We start from the raw sequence: 23,547 nt of genomic DNA on the forward strand, positions 1-23,547 counted from the left end.
CAATCCATGGTTCAAATTCTGATAGAGCGTGAAAATAACAAACTTGTGTTATGTCCCAAGTCTTCTGGGACATACGACGTACTCGAAATATAGGAAAATACCTCCAGAAATTCGTATCTTACAAACAGTGCACATGCCAAGACAGAGACGAAAATGAATCAATTTGGCACATGTAACACTACTGCTGGAACACCATACATATGGAAAATAAAACGACATGAGAAATAGAAAGAAACGTCTTAAAGCTCTGATTGTTTACAACTGTGCAGTAGGAGTAACAAAATGAAACACAAGCATGTCGGGAGGCTGTACAAGAGCGCTTGCCAAACAGAGTGGGTACTCCTCAAAGAAATGAATAGAGAAAGTGAGGCTCCCTCGAAGCCTCAGGGCTAGAGCGTTCGCTTTCGCTCGCGTGCTCACAGTTTCCAATCCTACTGGGAGCCCACGGTCTCAGATTCAATACCCGAGTAGTTATTTTTCTATTTTTCGCACATGGGACGGAGTCCCAGCAGTAATGGGACATGTTGACATTTGTCCATTAGCTTCATGTCGATATCAACACACATATTGGCTACATTTTAATATCGATCATGCGATCCCACTAGTGACATTCCTTTAGCTTACCCAGCTTCTTAGTGAGTCCCCTTGCACAATTTCGACTTGGCCTCAGTTGTTGCATCCTTATTGGTATGCAACCGTGCACATCATATTGCATCGGTTTGAGGGAATATTATTGGTGAATTGGTAATGACTTTCATGTCCTTGACGCTAATCCTTACATTTCCGACTATTTGAACTCAATGGGCATTTTTCGTTAAGTGTTTCCACACATGTGAATCACCCTGCTTCATCTGTTGTGCTCTACCGACACTCCAGATGTCTTTCTAGAGCATTTGAGTACAAATTCGCTACACGTAATACTCAGAACGTCACTGTTGGCTAGCATCCGTACCTAGCGATTATGCAACCACACACAACGGGCTTGAAGGTGTACACCATTTTGTATTTGTTCCAGATATCAACTTAATACTAACGAATTATTGTTACCTGGTAGAAACCCTATCAATTCATATTCATTTAGACCAATTTTCATTTGGCAGATTATCCGGGACTCCCTACGTTCCTTTGGAGAATCCCTTGCGCGTGCATGATAGGATTATGAAACATGCAAAATTCAATACAGCAGGTATGACTTCTTCAGTGAATTTTATACCCGCCCTCTTTACGTTGGATAGTTTCCGAACTATTGGAGTCCGAAAGTAATTTTCCCTTTCGGCACCTTGTAGATCCGAAACTACAGATGGTGATCAGAAAAATGGAAACACCTGAACGAAATTGCAACTTACCAGATTATTACGGTGTCGGGCCACCATTCGCCTTCAGAACAGCCTTGATGCGACATGGGATGGAGGCATAGAGGCCGGGAATAGAAACAAGTGGAATTTTACACCATTCCTCGTGCAGGGCATCGGCCAGTTCTGTGAAAGAGAATGGAGGTGGAAATCGTCGCCGGAGTCGTGTTTCCAAGATGGACCACAGATGTTCAATTATGTTGAGATCTGGGGATTGGTCGGGCCAGGGGAGGTGTTGAACTTCATTCCGATGTTTCTCAAACCACGGTGCAACAACGCCAGCTGTGTGAATGAGTGCATTATCATCCTGGAAGATGGCGTCATTGTCCAGGAACAACATCCGGAACATAGGATGCAAGTGGTCTCCTAAAATTGCGATATAATCGTTGGCAGTGATTCGTCCGCTAAGTGTGACCACAGGACCCAATGAAAACCATGATATGGCGGCCCACAGCATCACCGAGCCGCCGCCATGTTTCACAGTTGGGCGGAGACACTGCAGATCATAAGCTTCTTTGGGCGTTCTCCACACATAAACAAGGCCTGTGGTTGGGAATAGGGTGAAGGATGACTCATCCGATCATATCACACGTTTCCAGTCCTCAACGGTCCAAGTTGTGTGATCGCAGCACCGTTTGCAGCGTGCGAAAGCGTTATGGTCCCTGATGAGCGGTTTGGCCCGTGCAACACGACCCCGTAAGTTCATGTCATGTAATTCGTGGCGGACTGTGATTGTCGAAACAGGGTGGGGGAGGTGCTGATTGAGTTCCTCCGTCACTTGCTCCGCACAGTAGCACGACTGTTTTGCGTGACAATTCGCTTTAATACCCGTCGTGACCTGTCACTCATGATTTTCTTCCGCCCACTGTTCCGCTTCCCCGATGTGGTTTTCCCGTGTGTTGTGTAGGCCGTCATCACCTTCGACACTGTCCCACGCGACACACCTAACACATTAGCCACTACCGTCACACTCACTCCACATAACCGCGCACCAACAATTTGCTCTCTTTGAAAATCTGAGAGGTCTCCCATTTTACATTACCTCCGTCTGCCGCAGCCATTGGACACTGCTGTTCCACTGCGCCTGACGTAGTATGGAGACCGACCTAACACACCACCACCAGCGGTCCGGCGCTGCGGGCACCACGACACCACTGCCAACCCATACATCTGACGTGTTGCCAACTCCAGGTGTTTCCATTTTTCTGATCACCATCTGTATGTCCGATAGCTGAAAGTTCAAGAGAACTTTTGTCTTCTCTTGGTTGCAGGAGTCACCTCCCAAGAGTATATATATATATATATATATATATATATATATATATATATATATAGACTGTTCCATAATTCGTGTAATTTTCTACAGCACTGGGAGAAGATGAATTTTTCACACTATTAATATAAAATTTGGCACTCTTATTGAGAAATATCCGAATTTTTCGAATTTCTAAAGAAAATAGGAGAAAATTGCTGTTTACCTCCCCTTTTGGGGGTGTAAACACAACAGTTCATTTTCCTTATGGGAAATTCAATGTTAAATTTTGGAAGCAGTTTTCTCCAATAATTATTCGTAAATATTTTGGGGCAAATGAGTTATTTGTTACGAAATGCAAAAAACACTCATTCACAAAGCTAGTAAAGCCGTCTCAAACATTATTTTAGGAAGCCCCCCCCCCTTTCGGGGGGCAAGGGACGTAAAAAGCTGGTGGGTGGTGTGTTACCAAAATCCCAAAGTTTATTTTCGGAGTGCCAGTAAACGTCAGATTAATCACGAATGTCACAGAATTAATGCTCCATACATATAAGAGTGACTGATAATGGGGCTACAGACCCCTTTCAAAAATAAGAAAATCACCATAAATATCCTTAGTAGGGACATACGAGAAGGTATTTTTTATTAATTAATGTGAAATTTGGCGTCATTGTGGCAAAAGAGTATACCGTTTTTGAAATCTGGAATGCTATTTTGGTAACGCACCGCCTTAGGGGGGCACAGGGGGCGAAGCATTAGATGATGGATCTTTATAAAAATTCAAAATTTTGTTCCGGAAATGCCAGTGAGCGTCAGATTTTTCACAAATGTCACAGAATTAATATTCTAATGCTCCTTGCATGGCCAGTAACTTATGTGGGGCTATAGCCCCCTTTCAAAAATAAAAAAGTACCATAAATATCCTTAGTAGGGACATGCGAGAAGAAGGTATTTTTGTCAATTAATGTGAAATTTGGAGTCGATGAGGCAAAAGAGTACCTGTATGTTTTTTTTTCAAATCTGGAAAGTTATTTTGGTTACGCACCGCCTTACGGGGCACTGGTGGCGAAGCATTAGATGATGGATGTTTTTAAAAATTCAAAATTTTGTTCCGGAAATGCCTGTGAGCGTCAGATTTTTCATAAATGTCACAGAATTAATATTCTAATGCTCCTTTCATGTGTCAGTGACTTATATGGGATTATAGCCCCCTTTCAAAAATAAGAAAATCACCATAAATATCCCTAGTAACGAAATAAGAGAAAAATGTAATTTTTGTCAATTAATGTGAAATTTGGCGTCGTTGTAGCAAAAAAGTATGCGTTTTTCATATCTGGAATGTTATTTTGGTAACCACCACCTTAGGGGGGCACAGGGGGCGAAGCATCTGATGATGGATTTTTATAAAAATTCAAAATTTTGTTCCGGAAATGCCAGTGAGCGTCAGATTATTCACAAATGTCACAGAATTAATATTCCAATGCTCCTTGCATGGTCAGTGACTTATATGGGGCTATAGCCTCCTTTCAAAAATTAAAAAATCATCATAAATATCCTTAATATTGATATACGGGAAGAATGATTTTTTCTCAATTAATGTGAAACTCGGCGTCGGGTTAGCAAAAAGTTATGCATTTATCAAATCTGGAATATTTGTTTTGGTAATGTACCGCCTTAGGGGGGCACAGGGGGTGAAGCATAAGTTATTGGATCTTTATAAAAAATTCAAATTTTATTTTGGAAAATCCAATGTGTGTCAGATTGATCAGAAATAGTACAAAATTAATATTCCGAGCTCCTTGCATGTGCCAGTGGCTGATATTGGGCTACAGCTACCCTTCCAAAATCACATAATTTACGGTAAATATACTTAGCAGGAACGTACGGGAAGGAGATAAATATGCTTTACAATTAATGTGCAATTTGTCATTATTGTAGAAGAATGTTTTGATTTTTTTTAAATTTCGAATCTAGTGTAAATGAATATCGTCTGTCAGTGTAACAGATTGAGGATATAGCTTCGTTTTTTTGGCGCGTTTTTAGAAACCAAATTGGCCTCTTCTTATAGCATAAAATCATACATAAATTCACCAGCATATTTTTTGCACACTTAAGCAAACCAACTCAAAATAAAACACAAAATGACAATAGAAAATGCCGCAGGTACCACGAACGAAAAGAGAAGTAATATTTTAAAAATTAAAATATTGTTTTCTTTATTCATAGAAAAAGCGTATCTTTTCCCTACTTCTTCCACAATAATGATCCCACTTTTCACGCACTAGCCTTCTCGTATACTGCACATGTAAGCACGTCAGGAAATTGTATACTATGGACACGTGGTTGTAATAAAAACAAATGTCTCGCGAGGAATAAGGGTCAGGTTGAGTCAGGTTATACCATAAACCCAAGAAAACATGTTATCCCTTTCTAAAAACAACACTTTTCTTTTGGCTCAGTTGTCATTAACTAAATTGCTTAAAGATTTCATTAATCTTTACGCGTAAGACAGATAAAATGAACTTACTTTATTCAACATGCTCTCGTAAACGAGCAAGACATGAATGAATTAATGCGATTTACTAGAGCCACTGTGAACACCTTCTCCAACATATCTGGATGACTACGCTCTGGACAATTCTTTGTTTTATGTTGCCCAATAAGGAGGAATGGCCGTAATAAAATTCCAGACGCATGCACCATCATAGGTACAAGCGAAAGAGTGTTATTGTATTTTCTAACTAAAAATGCAAATTTACCTATGTCACACTCCAGACGCATGCACCATCATAGGTACAAGCGAAAGAGTGTTGTTGTATTTTCTAACTAACTTTTTTTTTCTAAAAATAATGCCAAATTTCACATTGTAAAAAAAAAAAAAAAAAAAAAAAAGCTTCTGCCAGTAGGTCTTTGCGTAAGAATGATTATATTTAATTTATGATGCTTTTCAAAGATGGCTGTAGTAACATATTAGTCACTGGTACATAAAAGCAGTATGGGGTATTAATTCTGCGCATCTTGCAACTAATTTGACACTCATGAGCACTCCCAAAATAAAATTTGGAATTTCTATCAGTCCTCCCCCTATGACCCCCAAGAGTACTAAATTACCCTCCGTGCCCTGTGCCTATTCCCAAAATAATATTCCAGATTTTTACTAGCACAACGCCTAATTTCACATTAATTGACAAAATATAGCTTCTTCCGTATGTCCCTGCTAAGGATATTTATTATAAATTTTTAATGTAATTGTTGAAAGGGCGGGCAGTAGCTCAATATCAGTCACTGGCACATGCAAAGAGCATCGGAATATTAATTTTGCATTATTTGCGATCAATCTGACACACACTGGATTTTCCAAAATAAAATTTGAAACTTTAAAAAGGTCCAATAACTTATGCTTCAACCCCTGTGCCCCCTAAGGCGGTACATTACAAAAATAATATTCCAGATTTGGTAAACGCATAAGTTTTTGCTAACCCGACGCCGAGTTTCACATTAATTGAGAAAAAATCATTCTTCCCGTATGTCAATACTAAGGATATTTATGACGATTTTTTTTTAATTTTTGAAAGGGGGCTATAGCCCCATATAAGTCACTGGCACATGAAAGGAACATTAGAATATTAATTCTGTGACATTTATGAATAATCTGACGCTCACTGGCATTTCCGGAACAAAATTTTGAATTTTTATAAAGATCAATCATCTAATGCTTCGCCCCTGTGTTTCCTTAAGGTGGTGGTTACCAAAATAACATTCCAGATATGAAAAACGCATACTTTTTTGCTACAACGACGCCAAATTTCACATTAATTGACAAAAAATACCTTCTTTTCGTATGTCTCTACTAGAGATATAAATGGTGATTTTTTTTATTTTTGAAAGGGGGCTATAGCGCCACATAAGTTACTGGAACATTAGAATATTAATTCTGTGACATTTGTGAAAAATCTGATGCTGAATGCTGACGTCGTTTTATGCTGTTTCAAAGGTTTATTAGCAGTCGTCTGGTTAGTGCTGACAGTATAGTGTAGTGCAGTTACTCAGTGTGTCGTTCATGTAACAGTAGCAGTGCAATGGAGTTCGCAGTTGAGCTTAAAGATATGGGGCCATATGCAAAGCCGTTCTGACGCGTGATTAGTGCCATACTAAAGAGTTCGACTAACATGTTTCCTACAGTAGCTAGGCCTTAAGTATGACTCTAATCATACTTCAAAACGACTCTGCATAAGGCCTATGCTGTTTACCTATGGAATGTCTAATGGAAACGGTTATGAAGCGGCTAGATCATACTGTGGAAAATTTCCACGAAGACATCCAAAGGATTCCATGTTTGCACGCCTATTCCAGCGTTTGCGGGAAACGGGACATTTGCGACCATAACTTCACGACCAAGGGGGCAACGAACCACCAAGACTCCCGCCTTCAAAATAGCGGTGCTTGATCGTGTGGAAGAATAGCCTTCAACAAGCACGAGGACAATAGCACATCACACATGAAATGGGTGTGGGACAGTACCGTGTGGAAAATACTACATTAACAACAGTTGTACCCTACCATCCACAAAGAGTACAAAATCTGAGTCAAGCTGTATTTTGTGAATGGCTAGTGCACTGCTGTGTGACCGATCCTCAGTTTCATGCCTCTATACTGTTTACCGATGAAGACTGTTTACTAGAGATGGTGTCAGAGTAGTCACGTGTAGGCCAATGAAAACCTTTACGCGATAACTGTCAAGAGCCAACAGACATTTGCAGTAATCATGTGGGCACATTGTTGGCAACCACTTAATAGGCCCCAACACACTTAACTGCACCAGTATATGCGATATTTCTGCAGGTTTCCAGAATGATTAATAATGTCCTGCTTGGTGTTCGTCATCAGATGTAGTGTCAAATGACGGGGCGAGAGCTCCCTTTGATACTGTTTCTCGTGCATATCTCGATCAAACCTTCCCACATAGGTGGATTGGCCAGTTCGTTCACCGGATCTCATCCCACCTGAATTTTTCTTGTGGGGTTACCTCAAAAGCCTGTCTATGAAACTCTTGTAGAGAGCGAAGAGGAATTCCTTGCACGAATCCGCGCTAACATCAGAACGAGTAGGGATATTTAAACATGCGCGACAAAGCTTCTTACGACGCTGTTATGCTTGTATCGACGCCGGGGGACATCATTTTGAACATCTACTGTGAACCTGTAAGTACATTCTCTATCATTTCAATTTACTAACTATTTTACATGACGTTTATTCGTCATTGTCTTTAGCGGTAGTTACGTTCTGTACTGCCTTTCAAGGGTATTTTGGTCGTCTTTGTTTACGATGTCCACGTGATTACGCAGCTAGTTTTCTTCGTCGACCAATTTTCATTCCCTGCTCACGTATGTCTTCCTGCACTAAACCAGCTTTCCAGAATTATTTTTGTTCTTTAGCGAGATGTACGTACTGACATCCTGTACTTGCCTCTTACTACTCTCGTAACATTTATACCGTGTAATTGTTTTACTGTTACATGTTAAGATCGTAGTTCCTAACCTCAGATTGCTTCTTTCGTGGTTGCCCACCATCTCTATCAGTATTCGCTACGGTCAACAGATCCTATCCAATCTGAAACTCGTGATTTCGCAGACCCATGTTTTCTCATTTGATTCAGATGTTGAGATATCTTTCTACCTGAAACAACTTTATTGCGTACAATTGACAATTCTCGTTTTTTCTTTTTTTGTTTGTTTGAAATTACGAAATACACTATTGAGGCTACCTTTGCGCTGCCCATTTTCCAATCAATTCTTAGATAATGAAATTTCAGGTACGAATAATGCATATTGCCTTTGGCTGGACCTTATCCTGATATTTTGTTCTCGAGTATAGTCCTATTTGTCCCGCTGGGACAAAATTTTCACTTTTGTCATCGTTTATCATTACTCTGAGTTTGTCTCTAGGTCATGAAAACACACTGTGTATGCTTGAAAAATAACAATCACAAAGGTTAAGAAAATAAAATATTACTATACAGAAATATGTTTATTATAATTTAAAGACAAGAAATAATGATAGACTAAATTAAGAGAAGTACAACAAAAGGAATATTCGTTCTTATACTTTTATTATCACTTTTATATTATTATTAGTAGTATTTACAAAAAAACAAGCACGCGGTATATAATGATATTGAGTACATATACAAAGAGCAGAAATTTATTACCACATTAATCAGTTGCTCATGCCCCCAAGATTTGCACAAATGCATTTGCTGCAGTGTAGAAGATCAATATGATTAGCAAGACATTTACAACCGGTTAATATGATTAGCAAGACATTCACAACCATCACAAAATAATGAAGAATAAAAAGAATAGTGTGACCTGAAAAAAGTGTGACTGACTGTTGGTTCAATAAAGAGCTCTAGATATAGATAATCTTGTAAAGTTTCATATATACATATAAACATTCTGAATGTTCAATGCAATATAATCGGAGCTCAATGTAATATTCATTTTTTCCTTTCCTTTCTAGTCGTTGGACGACCTACTCAACGTTTGAAAGCTAAGTATCTCTATTTGGCGCCTTCCTGTCTTTCTAGCGTGCCCTCAAAAACAATTTTAAATTCCATATAAATCTTATTTGGTAGACTGTAAATTTCTATTTTCCGAACCGATTTAAGAATCATGCATCGCTTCATGACAATGTACAATCATACCGAAAAATTGGATCAACTATACTGAGCAATATCGGAACATCCTTACAGACCCAACATGTCTCTTATGACTAATCATTTATTTGTATTACTTAAATAAGTCTTCAAACAAGTTTTTTTTTTTTTAAAAATCTTTTTTCCTTTTTACGACGAAAAGCTGGAAGACATTTGGCATAATTGGTTTTGTACGCGTGCTATTACAATTTTATGAAGAGTAGATTAATATTAATTCAATTAATATTCTTGAAAACTTGCCCAATTACATAGCATCTGTCAATTCACATACTTTTCCACCGTACTGACAATTCAATTGAATTAACTATCTTTTACGTAAAATTTCAATTTCCCTTTAACATAACCGGGCGACAGTTTTTCTTCTTTATTTTCTAATATGTATTTTCCAGGCTTATAACTCAAAGAAATACAGTCTCGGTAAAGCACACGATAAATATCCTTGAAGAGTTAAGATCTACACGATTTAATGCTGCCTTCTGTCTATTATGATTTAAACATACATTTACAACACATGTATAAAATTACTATCCTTATGAAATAAGCAACAGACATGTAATGTAAGATCATTATAATATACAACAGAAATACACAATGGAATATGAACTAATGCATTTATAAAGGAAAGGAAATATCTTCTTACCTATGTTCTAGTACAGTAGAATAAATATGAAATTTTAAAGAATTGCACGGCAAGATCTTAATGGATTATTCGATTCCAGTCTTTCAAGTTATGTGAAAATGCGCTTTTTAAATTTTCTTGTAAGAATACATTTCTTTATAGCCTAATCTAACAGTTTACTTGTATGACAAACTAACGTTCACTCTTATATTACCCTATTGTCTTCATATTGGTGTTTTATTAGTGATTTCTACTGCTTTCAATAACAATAAAAATTAAAATCAGGGATGTATAATTAATGTTGAACAGCTGTAGGAATACATCAATATTTAATTTAATGTCCTTCTCCAGCACTGAGCCTATAGGACGAGATCTTTACTTAACATAAACTCCATATGCCTCTATCGTGAAATCACCGAGAAACACAAGAAAGAAAGCACTTGGATTTACCCCCCCCACTACCTAGTTTTTTTTTTGTTTTTTTTTACCACAGACTACCAAGGGGGAGCGTCATTTTGAACCGACCTGTTAAGATTAAATATATCTCGAAAAAAAAAAAAAAAAAAAAAATAGAAACACACTCAAAAGTCTACAGTGACTGAAGTACACGGAGTAAGACTAACAGCTAATAAATGGCAATCACATCTACGAGCGAGGTGGGGGTACTTTTTGCCCACCAATTTAAAATAGCTAATTTATGAGACACGTTAACGTTCAATTTACACCACCACAGGGTATATGCTACACATGTTGAGCAATATACATATATAGTTTTTTTTTTTTTTTTTTTTTTTTACAATTATAAAGAAACGATTACAAGAGTAATTACAAAAAACATACTGTGGTGGGCACTAAGTACCCCCCGTTGGTAGTGCGAAGGTTAAAAAGCACCTCTTGAGTACATTAAAGTACTAAAATTATTGAGTATATCACAGACTTAGTAAAGAAAGAAAAAAAAATACTCATTACTCTTGTTTAGATTTTCTCTAATGCTACGATAATTAAATTAACGAATTTAGTTTTTCCTTTTATTGAACTGATAAAGTATCTGTTTATTAACAAACCTGACAAATTTTTAGTTAATACTTATAAACTAACTAGGATAGATACTGCATCTACATGAACTGAACTGATAAAATTATTAACAATAATATTTGGTTTGTGTCTTCGGAATGCAGATTTATGTATAACTTTAGATTTCTATCAGGGAAATCTAATAGCAATCTAGTTTGTAGAAAATATTGCTTATGAAAGCTTTCAATTTATAAATAGTTGACACAAGACCACACATCGTTCGGTCTTTAGTATTCTTCTTCTTTTCGCTACACTCCATCGAGAAGCCATTTGAGCCTTGAAAGCTAAGTATCTTATTTAGTTTACGCAGCTTGCATAAGTTCTAAACAATCATGTAAGTTATCTTTAAAAACTACCTTGTAAACCGTCCTAAAAACCGAATAGTATTTTCAACTCATTAATCACGAAACTACCTTTTTATAATTATATACTTATTCTGGAAATCCACTGGTAAGACATTTTAAAAACATTTATTTACTAGCTAGCAAATATTTTTTTTTTTTAACTATTTTTCTTCCACCCTACATCTGAAGAATACTCCTAATCTTTTGTGTCTGAAGTGAAACTTAGAAACAAAGTTGCAACTCTTAATATCAATACTTTACTATTAGTCTTTCACTTTTTAGTTTTTTCTTTTCTTTTTTAAAGAAAACTTACATTCACAGGAAAATATAACAAGTTCTTTTTTTTATCTGAATAAGTTATCTAAGGGCTGATTATAATCGGGATAATTTTTGTGAAGAAAGAAAATATTTTGGTAACACAAACTTGGTAGAAATTGTAGGATGTAGGTAAGTATTCTAATAGGGAGAGATACAAATCCATTTAAATACTGGTACTAACAACAATTTAGCCTTGCTGTAACAAATATTAGCAATAAATGCAACAAAATACGGAAAAAATGGAAGCATCTGGTTACTTATTGCAAGAAATCTTGTGATAAAACCGCATTGGGTCAAAAAAATCTATATCCCATAGGAAGTAAAAAGATGAACTATGATATTACAAAGGGAGACAATTGCACTGAAATCTCTATCTGCAAATATACCCAATTACTTTATGCTATTGCAGTGGTTTGTATTGTACAGTGATGACACATTTATATAGATGGTGCGTCTAAGAGAAAGAATAACGCAATAGAAGATTTTTGGGACTAAAGAGATTAACAGTGAGTGATTTGCTGATGGTATATGCATATATGTTGATATATATTCGATTATCAATTGTATTTCATTTTGTACTTTAAAGTATACAAGCAGTTTGAAATCTATCAGCGAAAAGTGTTCTACAATAATAACATACAATTTCTCCTGTTAAATTTAATTGTGTCAAATAATTTCATAATGTATGAATCGATTTTATATATATGATGCAAGTTAATGGCAAACTGACATGTCATTAGACTCAGAAAAAATTATCTTAAAAAACTGATAACCTTCGTATGAAATATTTGTGGTGAATTATCTACCCTAGCGTTTCTCAAACTGTGGTTCTCGAAGTATGCCCCTGTGGCCCTCTGAGATTGAACATTACTCCAAAAAAGACAGAAAAAATTCAACTAAATTCCGTATTATACACTATAACAGAATCTCGAACAGGTATAAATTGCATATATAAATAACAGATTATAGGGTATGATTCAGGTTTACTGTTAGCACCACTGGGTACGCTCTGCTACTACGCAGTGCAGTTCCGAAGTATGGTGCATGTGGGCAAAATGCTGAAAGCAGGGGATACAAAAACGCGAAACATTGCAATTGGCAGCTTCTTCCAGATGCACAATCATGATTGTGCAATAACAGCATCCTCCTTCAAAAATTAATGTATATATGAGACGGAACTATCGAAACGTCAAACATGTTCTGGAAACTGGATGTCCGATACAGCACAACTTCAGGCTCCCAGGTCATAGTAAATAACTAGAGAATGATAGAAAAAGACACGAAAGTTGTTTGTGAAACAATGAAACCTGCCAACGTAATAAGCTACTGCAAAACAGGAGATTTTGCATGCTTCCGTAATGAGAAACAGAAACACTGCCGCAGTTCAATGTCGTGAAAGACAAAAGATGGAAAAATACAAGGAGAAAATTGATAAGGCAAAGAAAAATTGTATAAACATGTCATACCGTCAGGAGGAAACTTTTTCTTCATTACTGAAGATGAGGCAATGTTATGCTTTACAGATGAATGGCAATGAATATATCTTCATTGTACAGTCCGCAGCAAAAAAACCTGCAACATGAGCATGTAAGTTTATTGTAAAACTGCGCCTAACAGAGCAGGGAATCAACATAACGTCTAAGTGGCACGAATCACGCCAGGAGAAACCTCGGCGTTCTCCCCTGCACACTTATTTTAGAGCAAAAGACTTCGTCGTTTCACAATAAACTTACATGCTCATGTTGCAGGTTTTTTTTTTTTTTTTTTTTTTTTTTTTTTTTTTTGCTGCAGACTGTACCAGATGTACAAATTCCTACAGAAGCAATGGTACAACCGAAATCCAAATTTTCAATGATTATGATGATCTGGCAGGCAATGACACAGGATGGAAGACTGTCCAGCATTTGTGACAAACAGAACTCTGAACAATGACATATGTGTTGCTCAGTGTCAGAGGAAAATTCTGTTGCCATGGCTATGCAATCTAAACATTCCTAATCCTGCTGTATTTTGGTCTGGCACGGCATCATCGCATTATGTACACTCATGTCCAAAATTATTGTCGCATGAGGAATATAATTTGATAACGAATTCGCCCGGTATTTCTTACAATGTTAGTATGTGTATAATCGGCAAAGACATGTATGTGGCAAATTTTATGTGAAAAGAGCAGTAAATAAGAACAATAAAACGAAAATAAAAATTTCTTGTTCATTTAACAAAATTTTGTTTTACTTATTCTACGTTTCGTATTTATAATTTTTTTCCTATGAAATTTACCAAAAATATACATTTCGCTATTATACATATAGTGTCAGTATTAAAAGTACCCTGCAAAATCATTATCAAATTGTAGTCTTACAAGACAGTTATAGATATGCGACAATAATTTTGGACATGAATGTACATAGGACTATCCAGTTTTTGGAGGAAAATCACATCCTGTATTTTGCGCGTGTGGACAACCAAACCTTAGTGATCACGGTTCTGGGCTTTGATCAAGAGATGGCAGCAAACCACGGAAAAACCTTCTTTGTCAACTTCAAAATGAAACTGAACTGTGCTGGACAAGGTCTGTATGCTGTCTGTTTGAAGGGGTTTGAATTTGTATGCCTATAATGTAGTCTATGAAACACAGAGTTCTGGTTTGGAAATCTGGTTTAGTTTTTTCCCGTTCTTTGTTTTGTGACAATAGACCTGAATCAAACCTCACAATTTAATAAGGAAATTTTTCAAATTGTAACAGCTTATACTGAAGTATTATAAAATATTCTTGATAGCCTTTAGTTATTTTTTTTTAAATTTAACATGTATTTTCTTCTACAGTATTAATACTAATATAAAAATGCCGGGATACTGCTTAAGTAATACTGCTTTAAAAATATAAGCATATTCGTATATGGTCAAAGCATTTAAAAATGATAAATTTGCTTCCTAATGGACAAAAGTAGGGTGACCCACAGAACATTCTGACTAATAAAAGTAGTCCCCACTTGAAAGAAGTTTCAGAATATAGCCAATCTTTATAACTGGATGAAGCACGCAATTCTTTCTCTAGAAGTAATGTATTTTCTCTTTACTATTTCATACTAAATGTAACGAATGATATCCAAACATCACACAGATGTAGCTGCAAGGATTAATTTCATGGGAAATTGCGAAAAGATGATAAGTAAGAACAAAATATATTTAAAACTGCCAAACAAGATGCAAACGAAAATATTTAGAATACTTCTTACCGGAATATATACACTTATTTATTGAAACCAAAATACAATTTAACAGTTTTGACAACTTAAGGTTACCTTCATCAGACACTAACTGAAACAGTTTCAATTGGTGTCTGATGAAGATTACGTTAAGTTATAGACACCATTACACTGTATTTTGGTTTTAATAAGTAAGTGGATACACTCTGGTCAGAAGTGCTAATTATTCCTTTAGTGAGTTTCAGAGTAGTGATGGATAAATTCAGGAATAGATCATTTCAAACATTGATAAGAGAAAGGTTACTGAAGACTAGAACGTTCCTCTGAGACCTGATGTAGACTCAATATTACAGCAAGGAAGAAAAGCTGAAACTAGAAGAAGAATGCTGATACAGGAAAATCTGGCTATTTGATGCAGTATTACTGGAATTAGTTGCAATGAATACAATAATTAGAAGTTGGTTAATGATACGAAAGCTGAGAGTTTGCAGATTCGAAGAGATAAAGCAGAGGAAAAGTTCAACAGGAGTAATGGAGAGGATTGATTGAAGTATTGATTAAACAATAGATGTTAATACTAGAGTTTCCATCAAAGAAATTCCGATATGAGAAGTATTAGTAGCAGTTTCCTTCCGTATCCTTTCAATTATATTACAATTTGAGACTTATTTTATTTTTCCTACCATTTTTACTATACGGCTAGCTCTCATTATGTAGTTCAAAACCCTTCCCCCGCACAAACGACGTTAACTCTAATGCTGGATGGAATAATATATTTTACAAATCAGCCTTTTAGTACTTCTCATGTGGTATGATCTCAAATAGCCTATGCTTCTGCGAAGTTCCTAATGTTTACGTTTCTAAGCCAACTGGAATGTCACATATTCTACTGACACACATCTCAACAATGAGAACTTCTTGGAAACATAAATAACATACACATATTACAATAATAAAAATTTAATGTTATAAACCCTTAATACTATTCTTTCTTTCTTTACTTTTATTTGTTTATTTATTTTTGAAAAATATGAAAATATATTGTAATATTCAATCAACGTTATTACGTGCTTGACATTCCTACTTTGAGAATCTATAGGATAGTAATAATAATAATAAAAAAAAAATTACACACAACCCTGAAATCACTATTACGATTAAATTAATGACGTTATGGAATTATCTGCGAGCAAGAACAAATATACGTTTTGCTTACTTGCTTTTATGATCGTACAAACACTTTAATTTGATTACTTATTCATTTTAGTATTGTCATTAGAATTAAAGAAATCTATAGGACTATGTGTAATAAACACTTAATATTAATGACTAGTTTCAACAATGTTTTTAAAAGTACACTACAGACATTCCGTTTTCTACTTCATAAACTCTCTGCTTGGCATTCAAGAGCAGTTCAAGTTATTCACGCAAAAATTATTTAATAACTGTAAACGAAAAGTTCTATTGTTACAAGTCTAGTATTCAAGTACATTCATTACCTTTTCTCACTCTGATAATTTACTGCACTATATATATATATATATATATAAAAGTTTTCTGGTATCATTCTGGAAAAAGTTTTCTGGTATCATTCTGGAAAATATAGTTACAAACAGAACATCTGGAAAATCAATTTATGAACAGGAAAAATATCTAGAAATGTACTCATGAACATGAAAGAACATTTGCAAAAATGTGTTTATGGCAGAAAGAACATTTATGGCCAATTCTCAAATAAGCAAATTAGCTTAACTGCAAAGGAGTGAAACATTATTGTGTTTCTTTCTCGCTTAGGCACCACGTCTTTAAAATATTAAAAGAAAAATTAAAATACTTCACACGCAAATTCTTTTAATAGTCATTACTTAATGAACATTATTTCCAACTTCTTTCTTTCCCATAAAACTTCTTCAACCTAAATGCTCGTAATAAAAATAAATAAATCAAAAAAGTGGGTTTGTCTTTACACTTATCACAATGATATAACAGAATATCTTGTTACAAAACTCCGCAATATTCAACATTCCTTATGTGTGAATGTTTCAGCTTAATGCAGCTAACAAAACAATCTTTCTTACGCTACTAAAAATAAATTGAAGCAAGTAATACACACAAAGGTAAGAAGTAAATTTTTACAGAGAAACCTGACTTTTAAATACTGCAATCTTATCAACAATACCTTTCCTAATCTAAATTCAGTGAAAAAGGAATTAAATATTTTTAACCAACATAGAACTTTTTGTTCATACAGATATATTTATGCATATCTGAGACACAACGTTCTAATTTTGCAATGTAAAATGTTTCATCTTATGCAAAAATATTTTCTTTCTTACTTGAATAATTAATTGAAAAGAAGATAACGTAATACCAACACAGAACGTTATAATGTACTACACTTTCTATTGTGATATAAATAAAAGGGTTTCTTCTCTTCACTCTCATATTCCAGAGTAACTGCAAACTCTAACTGTGATAAGAACTAATTCTATTTACAACGTACTTCATTTCTAAATTTTCGAATTCTACCTTGTGGAATACAGTTATACTTATAAATTCGGTTGACCGAGTTATGGTAAACTATATTGGCCCTGAAATAATTCGGCATCTGCTTACTGAGGAAAATGAAAACTTAAATTCTTAAACAACTAGAAGCGTATAAATACGATAGTTAAAAACTAAGGGAATTCCACTTCGTTATCTGACTTCCTTTTTGTAGCATGCTGGTAGGTCTTCTTCCGCATCATCAAATTGACCCACTTCATAGGAAAACATTCTTACACTAGGTCTTGGTGTCGGTTCCGGTAAAATGTCTGCGGGACGGAACTGATCCGGAAGTGGCTGGTAAGGTAACTGTGTCAAATTCCAATGCCGTACCCTCGTAACTGAAACAATGTCACATAAAATAAATACATCTTCTGTACGATATAGAGGTTAAACTGCAAAAAGACACTCGAAAAAGATTTCTACATCTTCACGTAAATAAAAATATATTCTAAATATAACTGAAATTTTTTCCACATGATTTTCTATTAACGGATGATCTTATCTTAAATGTTGAGAAGTGTGCTACAAATAAGAGTATGAGAAATGAAAGATTATTCGAGAGTACTGTATTTGAGCAATCATTAAAATTTGTAGAGAATCATACTTTAATGATTTACTTGCTGGTGATTTCATCCAAGCAGTGATTTCTATTTACATCTATTGGGGAAAAAAAGGAAACACCTGAAAAACTGCACATTACCTTTTTTAATGGCGAGTAAGACCACGCAGAACGGCCTACAGTGGACGGAAAATAGAGAAATACAGGCGCGTATGGTTGTCAAAGGGATATTGTACCATTCTGCCGCCAAAGCAGCTGCAAGTTGTTGTAGAGACGACGGTGGTGGGTAGCGGGTTCACACTTGGTATCCAAAACTGACCACAAGGGCTCAATAATATTGAGGTCTGGCGATTGTGGAGACCATGGCAGATGTGACACTTCATCTTCGTGCTCATCAAACCAGTCCTGGACGATGTGAGCAGTATGAAACATGGCATTATAATCTGGGAACAAAGTTGCATCATGGGTTACAGTTGGTCACTCAAAATGGTTACGTAAGCCTTGGCAGTGATATGTCTATGCAGGGTGATGATGGGTCCGGCAGAATACCAGGATATGGATGCCCAAATTATAACTTAACCACCGCCATGCTTCACTCTTGGTAAAAGACAGTCTGTTTCATAAGCTTGTGCTGGCGTTCTCCACATGTAAACCCAGTCAGCAGTTGAAAACAACGTAAAGGAAGACTCATCCGACCAGACGACAGTCTTCCACTGCTCCATTGTTCAGTTTTTATGGGCGTTGCACCACTGTCTCCGTATAGCAGCATGGTTAACAGTCATAAGTGGTTTGGGAATTGTAGATCTGCCATAAATACCTTGCTTGTGGAGTTCTCTTCTGGCTGTTTTGACGCTAACAAGTTTCTTAAGTACTGTATTCAGCTCAGCTGTGACTTTTGGCGCCGTGGTGATCATCTGTTTGCTCACAATCCTACTTAATGTGCGTCTGTCTCTGTCACGCAAAACACATTTGCGTCCACGCTGGTGCTTCGGTGATGTGTTTTTTCCGGAGCACTCGTAGGCAGTCATGATCTTCGAGACCGTGCCTCTTGATACACCCAACATTTCCGCTACTTTCATCACGGAAGCTCCCACCATACGCGCATCCACAATTTGCCCTTTGAAACTCTGTCAGCTCAGACATGATTCACCATAACCTGTACAGATCGGTCGCTGAACTGTAACTGGCTCATCTGTTTGATTTGTCAGGTTGTATACCTCACAGGATGTGCCGATGACCATAGCGACACCTACCATTCAGACGCAAATTGTGTTTGAAATGGCTACCTCTTTTATAGCAGGTGTTTCCATACTTTTATCCATCCCCTGTATTTACCTTGATTTTAAGATATCTCTGCTTAAAATAGTTAGCTTACAACTAAAATGCTGTCACTTATCACGACCAAAACACGAAAATACAAATGACAGAAAAAGACAAATAGAAAAATATAGGACCAAAGATACGAAAAAAGACATTCTTGAAAATTATAACTCTAGCTAGCACAATCAATTTCAGCAGAGACCAATGAGGGGTAAAATATCATGTGGTCATCAAGTTAAAATAATAATAATTTAATTGCAAATGTACCTAATTTGCCAACCTAATGCTTCATTTCTTCCCTCTCATTTCTTCATACACATTTTATTCGGTATCTTCTTCCTCTCTTTTCTATTTTCGCGATCGCTACTACACTTTCCCAGCAAGCGCTCAAGCACCCACCAACAGTTTTTCCGCAGAAAATAGAAAAAAATACGTATTTGTTTAAATGTATTGCCCCTGTACGCAAAATAATGTTTCAAATGTTTCAAAAAGGTTTCATTTTGAAGACTAGTGTAATATGTTCCATACGACCTGTATGAAATTATTATTACTGCCAATGCAAGATCTCAACTCTTTTTAACACCTTTTCTATCCGTTTTAAAACCTGATCTATAGCCCAATTCTATAAAAATACACAGACAATGCAGAAAATGTATGGAATTGTTTATTATATAATTTTGGGAAATCTTACCTATTTCCGAATGAGACATGAAATTTTGTTTCTGTACTATAACAATGACAACCTAACGGAATTGCACACTTACTTGCTGAGACATTAAAGTGTGGTATCGAATCTCTTTTCTTTTTCTTTTTAAAATCACTTTCTCTTAGAATGCATTACAACGTGGAACATTACATTACAATATATAAAACAACAAAGTTTGTCCCAAACTAAACCAGTACAATAAGAAAGCGTAAGCTCAGAAGCACATTGTGTTATATTGACCTTTACGTTCGAAGTTAATTATTATATTTCTGAAATGATACGTTTTAAATAAGTAAAGCAACAAACGGGCATAATTCAATGGTTGATGAATTAGAACTTGATGATAATAGCTGAACTACAGTGTTTTAAAACATATACGAGAAAACCTTCATGCAACTTACCTTATCAGTAAAAGGAAAAAGAAAATATCTACGACAGCCTAAACATTCCTCCACCATCAAAACCATCATCATCATCAAGTACTCGAAAAATTTTTAAAATTCCAGGTCTTCAGAATGTATACAAACTTGTTATTGTCCTTTTTCCTTTTATTTTTTTAAAACAAACTATTAAATACTTAAACGAATTATAAGGAACTTTTTTCTTTTATGTAATGATAACTTTCAATAAAACTCACCATTAGGATCAAAATTGCTATCGGAATCCCAAGTTTCATCGTCCCAATTTTCTTCAGGCATATCAGTCTGACATTCCTCACTGGAAAAAAGCATATTTATAAAAATACTAATAACCACAACACATTTACGTATGCACTTCAACGCACTCATTTAAATATAAAAATCAAAATTTGTTATCTGTGGTCAGCGTAGTAATGTTTGTAAAAGTTGCGATATTTCGTTGAGTTGGCTCCTGTCAAATTCAACGTGCAGGTTTGAATTACGCCGTGTAACAGAAGTCCGGGAATACTTTAAAACAAGTAGCATTTCAAAGTACATCATTTCAAAGTGTAAAGTTGTATGTTTCTTTCTCATTACAGGTGTTATGTGTAGTTTCATTTATCGTCATTAGCTGGTGTCATAATCAAGATCGCACTTTCTGGAGCTGAGAAGGATTTTTGCGTGCTAGAATTTGACAAAACACAGAATACAACGGATGTTCAACGAAAATTTAGGATCAAGTACGCGAAAGCAGTACCAACCAGGATGGCAATCTACAATTGGCATGTAAAGTTTGTTGAAACTGGGTGTTTATGCGACAAGAAGAGAAGTGGTCGGTCAGGTGTAAGTGCAAATGACACTGAATGAGAGAGAGAAGCTTTCATAAAGAATCGAGATAATTTATATGCAGAGCTTCACGTGATCTAGAAATGTCAACAAGAGTAGGGATTCCAGTTTAGCTGTGCATTGCAGATCAAAGATGATGCTTTTGTGAATTTCAAATTTTTTTCGGACGAGGCAACATCTCATGCAAACAGAAAATCAAACACACAAAATTGTAGAATTCGCGTAACAGAAAACCTATATAACATTGCTGAACACGTATGAGATGTCAATGTATGTGCCAAGTCTTACAAGAAACTTTATGGGCTTTTTTTCTTTGAAGAACAAACATATCTGGAGAACCCTTCCTTTATTTTTTAGTGTCCGAAGACTTGTTACACACTATATTTTTTTCGACTGCTACTTTTTCCTAAGTTATTTTTTCTAATAAATTTAGTTTAATGTTGCTATACTAACCGAAACTACATCCAAATTTTTGTAGCAGTCAAGTCTGTGAATACCGTACAACCTCTATCTAGTTCAATGTCAATGGTTATGGCAACATTGTTAGTTTGATATGGCAGCCAGCCATTCCTGCTTGTCTTATGGTTTGCGCTTGTGCCTTTGGCGACGTGGCCTTGGGTTCAACTCCCGATGGAAGAACGCAGAAAATTAATTTCGTAATTATTCACTTTCATTAATCGTTTGTCTCCTTTAGTCTAAATAGCATATCTGTTGGACGTTAAATTTTAAATAAATACATAAATAAAAGCAACCACCTTATATTCATTGTATAGTATTATATAGTTTAGTCATCTCGTTCCAGAAGCGGACAAGACTTAAAAATTATTCACTTTTGTTTTGGGCAATGAAATTTATCTTTTTCTCGCATGCAAGTAGAGAAACGAACATGGAAAAAGTAGCTCTTCAAGAAATAATCTCGGAATAATAACATGTTTGTCAAAGTTGACATGAATCAAGTCATTAAAATACTGCAGCTTTTTGAAACATCACGACACACCACACAAGTGACAAATTTTGAAACTTTACATACACTTTAAACATAAAATGAATATTCATGCAATTAAATACAATATATTTAGACAAGTACAGGAAGGAAGTAAAAGGAATACAGAAATCAGTGGCTATTCAAGCGGATACTGTTGAGAAAAAAATATTTAAACATAGATAGAGCCCTGTTTAAAAAGAAAAGAAGTCCAGCTTACTCTTAAAAGTTTTCAACTCACGCTGAAAAAATGTATTGATATATGCATTTCTAAGAAAAGTGTCAAAAGGACAAAGAATGCACACTTGACAATCCTATCTAGAGTTCAACAATTTCTGATTGAGAGACAGGGTTCAAGTTCTTTAGAACATGATCTATGCCTTTATCTATTCCAAGCACTAAAATATCACGACTAAGTTAATTTCTCAAGTTAGAAAAAACTACATCGCATATACGAGTGAAAAAAATACACGGTTACACCAGAATTCGATTCTTCCTGAACTAATATACATTTTATCATTCCTGAAGTTGGTGCTAAATAACGAAGACCACATGACTAAAGTATATTCTGTTATAATGACACTGAGTTGTCCAAGCACAACAGGATTTATGGTACAGTCTATGCAGTTTGCGTGGTTAGCACCGATTTCAGGAGAGACATAATTCCTGTTCACAGAGCACACTGAGTAACGTACTGATTACCGCATCGACAAGATAAACTGGAGATCGGGTTTGATACACGGTTGCTGAATTCGCACCTATAGATAGTTCGACGTAAAATACAATCGGTTATAATATTTCTGTATAAACGTTCCACTGTTGTTAATCATTAACAATCGTTTAATTATTATCAAAATGAAAATAATCTTTATGTTCATTATGTAAAAGCAGTATGTAAAAGTTGCGATTGTGCACACTGAATACAGTCCATACACAAGGACATATCAATTTGACGTATTTACACAATGGAATTATGTCAATTCTGTTCTGCGGTTTCCTTTAGGGAATTCGAATAAATTTTGAGGAGACAATGCCTTCTTATATGTTTTTGAAATTAAGGACTCTTTTTTTCACTATCTTCACAAAACGTTAATTATTATTCTCAAATGTTCATATTATTTGGTTGCTTTCGAATGCTCACAGCCACGAAATTTACACTATACTGTAACAGATTTTAAATATAATCCTGTACACATACGATGTTTTCTGATGTGTCCAATTCATACGTTCACTTTTTGAATATGTATAATAAAAGATAAAATAAATACAATATAATAATATATATGTAGTACTTAGCCACCAGAGA

The 23,547-nt window shown here is 35.5% G+C and overlaps 1 protein-coding gene across 2 annotated transcripts in view; it reads right to left on the reverse strand.

Annotated features, from left to right (window-relative positions):
* Positions 1-9,433: 9,433 nt before the first annotated feature.
* Positions 9,434-23,547, reverse strand: part of LOC145664605 (uncharacterized) — an 84,671-nt gene continuing 70,557 nt past the window's right edge. Inside the window, exons 6-7 of one of the 2 annotated variants that reach the window (XM_081731413.1) lie at positions 20,653-20,732; positions 9,434-17,768 (exon numbers count right to left, since the gene is read on the reverse strand). In XM_081731413.1, coding sequence (XP_081587539.1) covers positions 17,581-17,768; positions 20,653-20,732 — 268 coding nt within the window. In that variant the 3' untranslated portion in view covers positions 9,434-17,580. The remainder of the gene's footprint in view (positions 17,769-20,652; positions 20,733-23,547) is intronic. The other variant, XM_081731414.1, reaches the window with a different exon arrangement.

This window comes from Thermobia domestica, chromosome 11, assembly GCF_964235325.1.
Source record: "Thermobia domestica chromosome 11, izTheDome1.hap1.1, whole genome shotgun sequence".
NCBI classification, from domain to species: Eukaryota; Metazoa; Arthropoda; class Insecta; order Zygentoma; family Lepismatidae; genus Thermobia; species Thermobia domestica.